This window comes from Trachurus japonicus, chromosome 6 (genome assembly GCF_045865225.1).
Source record: "Trachurus japonicus isolate A0001 chromosome 6, Traja_1.0".
In the NCBI taxonomy this organism is placed as follows: Eukaryota; Metazoa; Chordata; class Actinopteri; order Carangiformes; family Carangidae; genus Trachurus; species Trachurus japonicus.
In genome coordinates, this window is record NC_140912.1 from 32,972,268 (window position 1) to 32,986,371 (window position 14,104).

The 14,104-nt window shown below is 41.2% G+C and overlaps 1 protein-coding gene across 1 annotated transcript; it reads right to left on the minus strand.

Moving 5' to 3' along the window:
• Positions 1–10,084: 10,084 nt before the first annotated feature.
• faap24 (FA core complex associated protein 24) lies at positions 10,085–13,744 on the minus strand. The gene is made up of 4 exons (XM_085780634.1): positions 13,572–13,744; positions 12,177–12,319; positions 10,887–11,042; positions 10,085–10,345 (listed from the first exon to the last, which is right to left on the minus strand). The coding sequence occupies exons 1-4, from the start codon at positions 13,672–13,674 to the stop codon at positions 10,085–10,087; spliced, it is 663 nt and encodes a 220-aa protein (XP_085636760.1). The 5' UTR covers positions 13,675–13,744.
• Positions 13,745–14,104: the final 360 nt, after the last annotated feature.

A 14,104-nucleotide genomic window follows, 5' to 3' on the forward strand; every position in this document is an offset into this window, starting at 1 on the left:
ATAATAGATACTTGAAAATATCATGTGCTGTGTATGATTCTTTATAAATGCATAATATATATATATAACACATACATGGATTTTACCAATAAAAAAAAATCTATGTATGTAGTTCATGCATATGTATATGTATGCTATGCTTATATTAAATATAAAATGTCAGACATGTAATCATAGGAAAAACACATTGTTTTAAATAGATTTACATATAGTTAAACATACTAGATATTAACATATTTAACTCTTCAAAAAAGTTTGGAAACGTTATTTCAGTCAATCATTTCTCCCCTTTAATAAAACCAATTGATGTTGTACTTTATATCGTTGGAAAGCCTGATTAGTCGCCTTTACAACGAGGTACAAGTTGTAAGAGCCGTGTATTCGTGGAATGAGCAACACAGGTAAACGTGTGAGTGAAAAGGCAAGGCAATTTTATTTGTATAGCCCGTTTTTACAAACAGTTTGTCTCAAAGGGCTTTACATGACTTATATTCAAGTGCAGCCTATATTTGTATTTTCTTTTACAATTTAGCTAGTGTGCCTTATACTTAGGTGCGCTCTATAGTCCAGAAAGTACGGTATATAACTATACAGTATGTGTGTGTGTGTGATAATAGGCGGCACGGTGGCACAGTGGTTAGCACTGTTGCCTCACAGTAAGAAGGTCCCCTGACCAAAGGCCCCTGACCAAAGGCACTGGCTTATAATCTGGAGTTGGTCCCCGGGCGCTGCACCGTGGCTGCTCACTGCTCCTCAGGGATGGGTTAAATGCAGAGAAAGAATTTCACTGTACTAGCTGTTATATGTGACAAATAAAGTACCTTTAATATATTATCCTCTATATAAAGCCACATGTGTCATATATTTCTGTATGTTTAAACTTTCCACATGATGTGACCCATTGGTTTGGGTTTTAAGGTGGATCCATATGAGCCGGATCATCTCCAACATTAAAACCCCCTCCTCCTGTGAGTCTATACAGAGGGCGTTAAAAACACAAAGCAGCTCTGGAGCAGCAGAGTGAGTTAGAGGAGGAGGTAAAGGCCCATCACTCAGGCCCAGAGCCCCAGAGCCTCAGTATGCAGTGTAGAGGAGCAGCAGAGTGAGTTAGAGGAGGAGGAGGTAAAGGCCCATCACTCAGGCCTCAGCCTCAGTATGCAGTGTAGAGGAGCAGCAGCACATCCGACACATTCAGCTCCGGCGGCTCCAGTAGCACGGCAGGAGGCAGCCAAGTGGCACAGACGGACCGCCGTTACATAACCACACATAAATTACCCAGCAGCCCCGGCGAAGGGACCGCTACACTTCCTCCTCCTCCTCCTCCTCCTCCTCCTCCTCCTCCTCTTCCTGATGCTAAAGGAGCCCGGTTCAGGATGTGAAGCTGCTTCATCGTACTCTGGTTCTGGTTCTGGTTCTGGACCAGAGAGAAAAGAAGGTTTGTGACCCAGTTAGACTAGTTGAATCTGAACCAGAGAGAGAAAGAGAAAGAGCCTCTCTCTTTCTGGTTCAGATTCAACTAGTCAACTAGTCCCAGATCCAGATCCAAACCGAGCGATGGAGGCAAGACCATCTACAATCCAAGACCAAGACCAAGACCAAGATCAAGACCAAGATCAAGATCAAGGTCAAGATCAAGACCAAGATCAAGATCAAGGTCAAGATCAAGATCAAGACCAAGACCAAGACCAAGACCAAGACCCAGTCAAGATGGAGACCAAGACCAAGATCATGACAAGACCAAGACCAAGACCAAGACCAAGACCAAGACCAAGACCAAGACCAAGACCAAGACCATGACCAAGACCATGACCAAGGCCAGAACATACAAAGAACAAGACCAAGACCAAATCAAGACCTAATCAAGACAAGACAAGACAAGACCAAGACCAAAACATACAAAGACCAAGACAAAGACAAAGACAAAGACCAAGACCAAGACCAAGACCAAGACAAGACAAGACAAGACAAGACAAGACAAGACCAAGACCAAGACCAAGACCAAGGCCAAAACATACAAAGACCAAGACCAAGACCAAGACCAAGACCAAGACCAAGACCTAATCAAGACCAAGACCAAGGCCAAGACCAAGACCAAGACCAAGACCAAGACCAAGACCAAGACCAAGACCAAGACCAAGACCAAGACCTAACCAAGACAAAGACCAAGACCTAATCAAGACCAAGACCAAGACCAAGACAAAGACAAAGACCTAATCAAGACCAAAGCCAAGACCAAGACCAAGACAAAGACAAAGACAAAGACAAAGACAAAGACCAAGACCAAGACCAAGACCAAGACCAAGACCAAGACAAAGACAAAGACAAAGACAAAGACCAAGACCAAGACCAAGACCAAGATCAAGACCAAGACCAAGACCTAATCAAGACAAGACAAGACAAGACAAGACAAGACAAGACAAGACCAAGACCAAAACATACAAAGACCAAGACCAAGACCAAGACCAAGACCTAATCAAGACGAAGACCAAGGCCTAACCAAGACCAAGACAAAGACAAAGACCATGACCAAGACCTAATCAAGACCAAGACCAAGACCAAGACCAAGACCATGACCAAGACCATGACCAAGGCCAGAACATACAAAGAACAAGACCAAGACCAAATCAAGACCTAATCAAGACAAGACAAGACAAGACCAAGACCAAAACATACAAAGACCAAGACCAAGACAAAGACAAAGACAAAGACAACGACAAAGACCAAGACCAAGACCAAGACCAAGACCAAGACCAAGACCAAGACAAGACAAGACAAGACAAGACAAGACAAGACAAGACAAGACAAGACCAAGACCAAGACCAAGACCAAGGCCAAAACATACAAAGACCAAGACCAAGACCAAGGCCAGAACATACCAAGACCAAGACCTAACCAAGACCAAGACCAAGACCAAGACCAAGACCAAGACCAAGACCTAATCAAGACCAAGACCAAGGCCAAGACCAAGGCCAAGACCAAGACCAAGACCAAGACCAAGACCAAGACCAAGACCAAGACCTAACCAAGACAAAGACCAAGACCTAATCAAGACCAAGACCAAGACCAAGACAAAGACAAAGACCTAATCAAGACCAAAGCCAAGACCAAGACCAAGACCAAGACCAAGACAAAGACAAAGACCAAGACCAAGACCAAGACCAAGACCAAGACCAAGACCAAGACAAAGACAAAGACAAAGACAAAGACAAAGACAAAGACAAAGACCAAGACCAAGACCAAGACCAAGACCAAGACCAAGACCTAATCAAGACAAGACAAGACAAGACAAGACAAGACAAGACAAGACAAGACCAAGACCAAAACATACAAAGACCAAGACCAAGACCAAGACCAAGACCTAATCAAGACGAAGACCAAGGCCTAACCAAGACCAAGACAAAGACAAAGACCATGACCAAGACCTAATCAAGACCAAGACCAAGACCAAGACCAAGACCAAGACCTAATCAAGACCAAGACCAAGACCAAGACCAAGACCTAATCAAGACCAAGACCAAGGCCAAGACCAAGGCCAAGACCAAGACCAAGACCAAGACCAAGACCAAGACCAAGACCAAGACCAAGACCTAACCAAGACAAAGACCAAGACCTAATCAAGACCAAGACCAAGACCAAGACAAAGACAAAGACCTAATCAAGACCAAAGCCAAGACCAAGACCAAGACCAAGACAAAGACAAAGACAAAGACAAAGACAAAGACCAAGACCAAGACCAAGACCAAGACCAAGACCAAGACAAAGACAAAGACAAAGACAAAGACAAAGACCAAGACCAAGACCAAGACCAAGACCAAGATCAAGACCAAGACCAAGACCAAGACCTAATCAAGACAAGACAAGACAAGACAAGACAAGACAAGACAAGACCAAGACCAAAACATACAAAGACCAAGACCAAGACCAAGACCAAGACCAAGACCTAATCAAGACCAAGACCAAGGCCTAACCAAGACCAAGACAAAGACAAAGACCATGACCAAGACCTAATCAAGACCAAGACCAAGACCAAGACCAAGACCAAGACCTAATCAAGACCAAGACCAAGACCAAGACCAAGACCTAATCAAGACAAGACAAGACAAGACAAGACAAGACGAAGACCAAGGCCAAAACATACAAAGATCAAGACCAAGACCAAGACCAAGACAAGACCAAGACCAAAACCAAGACCAAGACCAAGACCAAGACCAGAACAAACCAAGACAAGACCAAGACTGAATCAAGACCAAGACCAAGACCAGAACATACCAAGACAAGACCAAGACCAAGACCAAATCAAGACAAAATCAAGACAAGACAAGACAAGACCAAGACCAAGACCAAGACCAAGACCAAGACCAAGACCTAATCAAGACCAAGACCAAGACCAAGACCAAGACAAAGACAAAGACCTAATCAAGACCAAGGCCAAGGCCAAGACCAAGACCAAGACCAAGACCAAGACCAAGACCAAGACCAAGACCAAGACAAAGACCAAGACCTAATCAAGACCAAAGCCAAGGCCAAGACCAAGACCAAGCCCAAGACCAAGACCAAGACCAAGACCAAGATCAAGACCAAGACCAAGACCAAGACCAAGACCTAATCAAGACAAGACAAGACAAGACAAGACAAGACAAGACAAGACAAGACAAGACAAGACAAGACAAGACAAGACCAAGACCAAAACATACAAAGATCAAGACCAAGACGAAAACCAAGACCAAGACCATAACACACCAAGACAAGACCAAGACCAAGGCCAGAACATACAAAGACCAAGACCAAGACCAAGGCCAAGGCCAAGACCAAGACCTAATCAAGACAAAGACAAGACAAAGACCAAGGCTAAAACATACAAAGACCAAGACCAAGACCAGAACACACCAAGACAAGACCAAGACCAAATCAAGACCAAGACCAAGACCAAGACCAAGACCAAGACCAAGACCAGAACATACCAAGACAAGACCAAGACAAGACCAAGACCAAATCAAGACCAAGACCAAGACCAAGACCAAGACCAAGACCAAGACCAAGACCAGAACATACCAAGACAAGACCAAGACCAAGACCAAGACCTAATCAAGACAAAGACAAGACAAAGACCAAGACCTAATCAAGACAAGACCAAGACCAAGGCCAAAACATACAAAGACCAAGACCAAGACCAGAACATACCAAGACAAGACCAAGACCGAATCAAAACCAAGACCAAGACCAAGACCAGAACATACAAAGACCAAGACCAAGACCAGAACATACCAATACAAGACCAAGACCAAGACCTTAAACATGTGGTCTCAAGACTGGTCTGAGTACTACAACACGGCCCAAACCCCCCAACAACCAGGAGATTGTTGTATCCTTCACAGCGAATCAGACGGAGAAACCAGTTCGCTGTTGATCGGATTCTTCCGTTGGTGGCACGGTGCTCCAGTGGTTCTGGTCCCACTCTAAAGCCTATCAGCAGGTTTGATTCCCACCAGGTCTTCCTATAGGAAGGAGTTTTGCATGTTCTCCCTGAAGAAGGTTTTTCCCAGTCCAACACGACTGTTTTTTACAGTGATCCAATGGGAAAAAAGAGCAGATTTCTAAATAAAACACTCAGAGAAACCAAATTCTGCAAGTTGTTGTAGGATGGATGTTTGGGTCCAAGTGGTCAGGGGGCGGGGCTTTGGATGAATGCTTTGTTGTGACATCACAAAGTGACAGGAAGTCCTGACGGCTGGTTATAAGGCTTTAATGGAGCTTTAACAGAAACATCTACCTTTATTCTGAAGGAGCTTTAAAGGCCCCATGCTGTGCACTTTTCTCTGGGTTTATTTACCTGCTGATATCCCTAACAAGATGTATCATTGGTTTTGAGTACCTGTGATCTGCTTAATATCGTTTCTACTGCCCCTTTCTGTTGCCTCTTTCTGGAGCTCTAGCAGGCACAGGTCATTTGGCCAATCAGAAGAGAGAATGAGAACCTCTCCTCTGATTGGCTGACTGTTTTTAAGTGGCATGTGGTCGGGCCAATCACAGGCAAGTAACTGAAACCTAAGCTGCATTCATACAAATTGAAAAAAAAACAACTGGTCACGGTGGGCGGAGTTACCTTGTGTGTGACATCACAGAAAGAAGGAAGTGCTATCAGCTCGTCTTAAATAGAATGTTCCTACAAATGGGCGGTGTGCGTTTCTCCGTTTATGACCAGTTTGATGCATGGGGCAGTATATACATGGCCCAGAGACCTCCCCAAGCACGAAAAAATAACCAAAATCACATTTTTCATGCCATGGGGCCTTTAATACAAGAATCTACCTTTATTCTGAAGGAGCTTTAATACAAGCACCTACCTTTATTTTGAAGGAGTTTAAATCGAAACATCTACCTTTATTCTGAAGGAGCTATAACAGAAACATCTACCTTTATTCTGAAGTAGCTATAATAGAAACATCTACCTTTATTCTGAAGGAGCTATAATAGAAACATCTACCTTTATTCTGAAGGAACTTTAATACAATCATCTACCTTTATTCTGAAGGAACTTTAATACAAACATCTACCTTTATTCTGAAGGAGCTTCAATACAAACATCCATCAGCCTGCATGATGCTCCTATTTACTGCGCCGTGGTGTGTTTAAGGTCCCTGCGGTTCATTCTAACCCAACTCCAGCCTCCTCCTCCTCTTACTGCTGCTTCATCCACAGAACCAGAACCAGAACCAGAACCAGAACCAGAACCAGCTCAGTCTGACCCGAGTCCACATGCAAACAAACATGGAGTCAGTCGTTCAGTTCAGCTCAGTTTTTATCACCACAGACTTTTTCCCTCCTCCTTCTGTGGAGTTGGAGTTTTTTTAAAAAACTCTAACTCTGTTAATGAGGTTAAAAACTGTCATTAATGTGTTTTATATTTTATTTTATTCTATTAGATCTGATCCCAGAGCAGCTGCAGCTCTGACTGACTGAATTTATTTTTCTCTCTCTCTGCCTCACCTATGATGATGGTGCAGGCGCTCAGCAGCCCGATCTCCTTCTTCAGCGTCACTCTGTCCGGGATCTTCTCCTCCTTCTTCCTCTTCTCCTCCTCCTCCTCTTTCTTCTTTTTCCTCTTGTCCATGTCCGTCCTTCTGCCGTCCGGTCCCAGTCCCAGTCCCAGTCCCAGTCCCAGTCCCAGTCCCAGTCTCGGTCCTGTGAGTCCTCCTGTCCTCCTGTCCTGTCCTCCCAGTGCTCCCAGTGCTCCTGTCCTCTCCTCGCTCCGTATTCATGCAGACTCAATGGGCTGCGCCTGCGCAACAACCTGCCGCTGTCCGGGGCAGAATGTTAAATACCCCAGGACTCGGCGTGGTGCGTTCACGGACACCGTCCTGATCCGGTGTTTACGTTACACACACACACTGCACCTGCACGAGTTTTTATTTTAACCCTCTATGGTACGCTGCATTATGACGCCAGTGGGGAAAAAAATGTTTGGACTGTTTTTATGTCTCAAAATAGACTAAATAAACATAATCTAAAGAATTTTTTTTTAATTATTTATTTTTGGAAGTTTTGGGGATTTTTTGCCTGTTCATCATATACTGTATTAGAAACAGCAGTCTCTGTAGACTTTCACCTTCACTGGCCTCATCCTCATCCACATTCTCATTCTCATCTTCCTCATCATCATCATACTATAGCCTGATGTTTACTTTACTGCATCCAAAATCACATTTATTAAGGATAAAAAACAAAATTATGATGAATTATATGTTTTTGAACATTATATTTACACCTAAACACACACTACCATAGTCTCATAATGCAATATTGATTCCATAATGGTCCACTGTCGCCTCAAGGCAACATTGCAATTTTCTATAATGGTACGTTGTTGCTTTTGGGCAACAGGTGCATGTTAACAAGTTTCATTTATTTAATAAGTAAATAAATTGCATGGAACTATTAAAAATTAAACTTTACTAATCTATTAGTGTAAATATATTTTTTTCCAGATGAAAAAGGGCCAGGAAGTTACTGTATGTTTTCAGTGGAGCAAAATGGCAAACCTGTTTCCTTTGAAAATGTCTGCAAAAAAGGGTTTCAGTGGCTTCTTGAAAGTCATGTGATAAATTAAAGCATTGTTATTGGTTCTCTAAGGTCTCCTCTCTTTTTTATGAATTGTGGAGATGTGACAGGACAAAAAGTGGTATGTCGCCTGAGGGCAACATGGTATCATAGAGGGTTAAGGTCGTATAGGCTGTGATGAATGAAAACAGGAAAGAAAATCAGCAGTTTGTAAGATTTGTTTTGAAAGGTGCTATAGAAATAAAGTTTATTATAAGAGGATCTTAATCAAATCTTTATCTAGATGTTTAATTGTCATTCACACCTTGAAACACGAGGAACAAGATGCAGTGTTGCTTTCAGTACTATAGTAATACAATAAATAGACAACTAGTAATAAGTTAACATACTGAAATACTAAAAGTCCATATGAGTAAAAGTGAATAAAAATATATTCTATTGTTCTTTGACAGTTGAAGTCGAACAAAGCAACTTCAGTTTATTAAAAGTTTCTTTTCTTTGTTTGTTTTGCAGGAAATTCTGTTCAATGCTGCAGTTTATAAATTAAACTGTGTTTTATACAGTAAATAAAACAAAGGTTTATCTCAATAAATTAGAATATCATGGAAAAGTCATTTTCCAGTAGTTTTGAGATACAGAATTTAAGGTCTAAGCCATAATCATTACAATTAAACAAAATTAAATAAATAAAGACATGAAATGCTTCATTCTGTGTGTAATGGATCTATATAATGTATTAGTTTCACTTTTTGAATTATGACCTGTATAGATTTCAAAATTAGCAGCTAATATTTTACACCTTGTTCAAGGTAAAGTCATCGTAACATTAGATCATTTGTTGTGACAGCAGCTAATGTTATGACACCAGAATCATCGTTATGTTCATTTGTCTTTATTTATTACCACTGTTAACAGCAAAGTTCAATAATAAAAAGTCTGTAGACTGGAAACTACAGCATTCAAGTAAAAAGAAACAGTATATATATTTCTATTAAATACAAAATTAAACTTTATCTTATCTGCCATAAAGTCCTGTTCAAAGACCTGCAGACGAACACAAACAGCCCCGCGGTGCGTTCACGGTCCACTCCCATCATGAAGAAACAAGTCTAAACCTCGAGGAATCGAACCTGTTTCAGCCTCGTTAAACATGTGAAGATGATGAACGTTGATATTTATGTTTTTATCCTGGATATGGAAAAAAAAAATCTCCAAATTAACGAAGCCAACGCTGCAGAGTCTGGTTTTTAAAGGGACAGTTCTACATTTTGGCAAATTGGCCCATTGCCATAATCCCTATAGTCACAGCAGTAGGTTCGTTACCTTTATTTGTCGGTGCAAGCTATTTTTAGAACGGCGGAGCAGAGCCGTGAGCTGCTCAGAGCTACGCTACGGAGGCTCATTATGGGATTTCTTGGTTTCCCTCATCAAACTCATCAAATACACAATCCAACAACTCCACAACGCTCTGGTGGACAAGTTGTGAGCTGCACATTCACCACGCTATGAGATAATAACACAACGTTACCACACAGAGTTGTTTTAGAGGGAAATTCATGCAAAACCGCTGATGCACGTTGCATTCAGGGACAGTTTTTCATCAACAGTCTCTGTATTTCCCTCTAAAACAACTCTGTGTGGTAACGTTGTGTTATTATCTCATAGTGTGGTGAATGTGCAGCTCACAACTTGTCCACCAGAGCGTTGTGGAGTTGTTGGATTGTGTATTTGATGAGTTTGATGAGGTGAAACCAAGAAATCCCATAATGAGCCTCCGTAGTGTAGCTCTGAGCAGCTCACGGCTCTGCTCCGCCGTTCTAAAAACAGCTTGCACCGACAATTAAAGGTAACAAACCTACTGCTAAGACTATAGGGATTATGGCAATGGGCCAATTTGCCAAAATGTTGAACTATCCCTTTAAGAAGTGTAGTCAAAATAAGATGCTTCAGCCTACACCTTTTCCGTCAAAGTGCATTGTATTGCTTTTTTGTGTTTTATTTTCAGTCCGACTGTCTTCACTCCGCTTCACGTCCCGGTGGCGTTGTTGTCGGTGGGTCTGTGGAAGAAGGTGTGTATCTGCTGGGCGGCGGCGCGGCCCACGGCGGCCTCCAGCTGGGCCGGCGCGGCGCTGCAGAGCTGCTGGACGCTGGGGAAACGCTGCAGCAGCGACTGAGCTTTGACCCGACCGACCCCGGGAACCTGCTGCACCAGAGACAGAACCACCGGGTCCAGCAGCCGCGACGAGCTGGACCGCCGGAACGGGTTCTCTCTGCTGTCGCCGTGCACCTGGACACCGGACAAAACAGACCAAATCAGACATACAACACAAGTTTTTGCCGGAGTTACTACTTGATAAAAGTAATTAATTACAGGGAAGGTAATCATTGTGATTTTTAAAATGTTATATATTACTTGGACTTCCCTCCCTAACCCCCGTTTATCTGGAATTATAAAACGGAAAGGGGAAATCCGGCAATCTGATTGGTTGTTAACCGTGGTATAATGAGCATATACCATTCTACTATTCTAAAGCCTTATCACAGCGTAGGCTATCACTCCGCGTCAGGCACGTATGGCTGGTATGAATGGAAGTTGTTGTCATGTATCCATGACAACGGACTGTTGCAGTCCGTAGCAAAAGACAGTTGATGTTTTTACGATGTTAAAAAATGGACTAAAGTAGTTGAATTGACATGTTTAAGGTGAACTTTCACCTCCGGGGAGGGTTAACAATGGTAGAGGGGATTGAGCAGTGACTTTCACCTGAAAAAAAAAGCGGAGGAAAAGACGAGATGAACTATTCCTTTAATCCTCATGGCTGACTCACCATCTGAGCGATGAGCTGCGACGCCTCCGTCTGGCCGCCGACCGGCAGCAGCGTCAGGCCGAGGTCGAACACCACGAACTTCTGCACGGCGGAGAAGTACTGCTCGCTGAGCCGCGTGTTCTCCACCAGCACCAACTTCTGGAAGCTGCTGCCGGCCTGGACACACGATGATGCAGAGAGAAACCAATCACATCAATCAATCACATTTTATTTGTAATTAGCCCTTTACAATAGAGAATGTGAAGCTGACGTCACGCCGCTTTGCGTTGTGGGACGTCGGTGCCATCTTTGGAGGAACGCAAACGTAAACAGAGAGTGGGGACTGGATTCAAGAGCCAGATTTACTCCCTCCACTGACTGATCCAGACATCGTGAACTATCTTGTTTTTGGTATTAGTGCTAATATATACTACTGTGGCATTTTTTTACGCAGCAGTACTGTCCCACCATGATTACTTTTAAGCGACTTTTGAGGAACTTTTTTTAGGGAGACGAGCAAGTGTTTACATCCGCGATCCTCTAAAGATGGCGCCCAACGTCCCACGGCGTGACGTAACTTCACATTCTCTATAGCCAGACGGTACCCAAAGTGCTTTACATCAGTGGTTCTCAACTGGTGGGTCGGGACCCAAAAGTGGGTCGTGGACAACTGGTCAAAAAAGTAAATAATATTTAATGCACATCTGATGTTGGACATGTCTTTTATTTTGAAAAATAACTTATATTGAAAGGCACACGAGACATGTGAACACATGCAGTTGTAATGCTCCTCCTCTTATTAATGTGGCCTGAATGCAGTGAATCTTGTTTTGTTTTGTGGGTCTTTATTTTGTGCAATTTGATATTTATTCACTTTTGTGAACATGCTCTGAATGCAGAGATGCATTAGAAGTCAAATATATCGTTTTGTTGGTCTCCATTTTGTGCAGTTTGATATTTTTTTATTCAACTCCTCAGTTTCATTCATGTGCTCTGAAATGCACTTTGCTCAATAAAGAGCAAAATTAGTTTTTAAAGGCTTTAAAATAAAAAAAATCTTGGTTTGAATTCTATAAAAGTGGGTCGCGACTTAATGACCATGGGAAAATGTGGAGCCCAGAGTGAGACTAGTTGAGAACCCCTCCCCATCAAACCAATAAAATAATACATAAAAACACAAGGAAGTGCTACTAGTGCTGCAGGGTGTTAAAGGTCCTCTAAAAGTGCATAAAGTAAAAAAACAGGTAAAATAAGTCCACCTACCTAAGAGCAGGACTTCCCTAAGTTTTAGTAAAAAACAGTTAAACTCACGTTCCTGTAGCGGACCAGTTTCCTCCTGTAGCTGTTGGCTGCGATGACGTCGCACTCGGACACGTACAGGATGCAGGTTTTACTGGCCAGGTGGAAATCTGCTACGCCGAGCTCGCTCTCAAACTGGATCTTCACTCCTCCACCTGCAGCACAGGAGGCAGCACATTTATTATTCATATATATAGTATATATTTTTATTATTATTATTATTGTTTGTGTGTCTGTTTGTTAATTCACTGTTAAAAATCAATAAAAATAGTTGAAACAGGAGTCAACAGCACATCACCTCCACTTCATCTCTCTTAGACTTAGAGATACTTCATTCATCCATTCATATAATATAATAATATAATGTACTGTAATATAATAGAATATAATTTAGTATAATATAATACAATATAATTAACATAATAGAATGTAATGGTAGAGTAGAATAAAACAGAGGTAAGAAAAGTAAGAAAGAAATATACACTATATATGTCATGAGATAAAATACTATAGAAATAGAATAAATAGGGGGAAAAAAGTGTTCTGCCATGTGAATACACTTATTTATGAATAAAAACATTATTTATTTCCCAGATTGATGCATATAATTATTACTATCATCTCAGACTTCATTGCTAGTTAAAGAAATTGAAGTTAACGTTAAAAAAGGATGAAGGAAAGCAGCAAATATTCACATTTAAGTGGCAGAAAACTTCTGGTTTCTTACTCAGAAACTGATTCAAAACTCTTAACACAGATTTAATAAGGGAATATACATATAATTATTCTATAATTCATTATTAAACAGGTGTTTATTCTGTGCTTTAGTACACAGTTTTCATTTGTGCATTAAAACCTTCAATTTACCTACTTATTACTCATTAAAGAAATTGAAGTTAACGTTAAAAAAGGATGAAGGAAAGCAGCAAATATTCACATTTAAGTGGCAGAAAACTTTTAACACAGTTTTAATAAAGAAATATACATATAATTATTATATTATTCATTATTAGTACACAGTGTTCATATGTGCATTAATACCTATGCTTATGTAAATGCAAAGTCTCATATTTCCCCTACAGTTGCTATGGCATTGCAGTGGTGGTGGTTGTGTAAATTGTACTTTTATTACTTTATTGAGACATTTTTAGTTGAAGGTTTCTGAGCCGAATTAAACACTGGACCTGTTCACACAAGAAAACATTTAGAGTTTCACTTTATAAAGTTTATTAAGACTTATTTGCAGCGAAACAACATTAAATAGAGATTTTTGTCAATTACATTTCCGGGTTTGGTATCACAGGGGAAAAAAACAACATATAGGCCGATATCCTGCAGGATTGGTATTAAATATAGTGATTTAAAAGTGAAGCTGAGGTGAAACAGGCTAAATGAATTAATAATTACCTTTCAGACTTTGTATTAAAGAAGAGTTTCTCCATTTCTCTCCGACTATAACGTGTCCGTAGGGAGGAACAGCGTTCACCAGCAGCGGGGCTTTAGTCTCCATCTGCTGCAGCTCATTAGAGTTTATAATAAACCTTTAACAAACTGTGTTGTCTGTTTGTTCCCACGTGTTTTTATATTAACAACACAAACTGACCCGTCGCTTCTGTTCCTGTTTGTTTTGGTTTTGCCTCCAAGTGTTTAACATCTCTTCCTCTCCGTCTCTTCAGTTGATCCAGTCGCAGAGAGCGCGCCGCCATGTTTCCCCCCAGAGGACAGGAGGGGAACTGCAGCCTTTAACGTCAATATACATTAAAATTACAGAAAAATACATAAAAAAAGGAAAAGAAAGAAATAAGACAGTAAAAGACGATAAGAATGATTAAAAACATTAAAATGTTCAAATCAAAAACAGAAAAATACATTTAAAAGAAGCTCAGAAGCTGTAGATCACATCTGTATTTGTATTTGTATTTTTATTTAGCACATAAAAG

Bases quoted from the DNA above. Each gene is read 5' to 3' on its own strand.
- faap24 (XM_085780634.1), bottom strand. From the start codon at position 13,674: ATGGAGACTAAAGCCCCGCTGCTGGTGAACGCTGTTCCTCCCTACGGA. The intron at 11,043-12,176 runs GTGAGTTTAACT...TCGTGTGTCCAG, and splicing joins AACTGGTCCGCTACAGGAAC to GCCGGCAGCAGCTTCCAGAA. The intron at 10,346-10,886 runs GTGAGTCAGCCA...TCCGGTGTCCAG, and splicing joins CGCAGCTCATCGCTCAGATG to GTGCACGGCGACAGCAGAGA.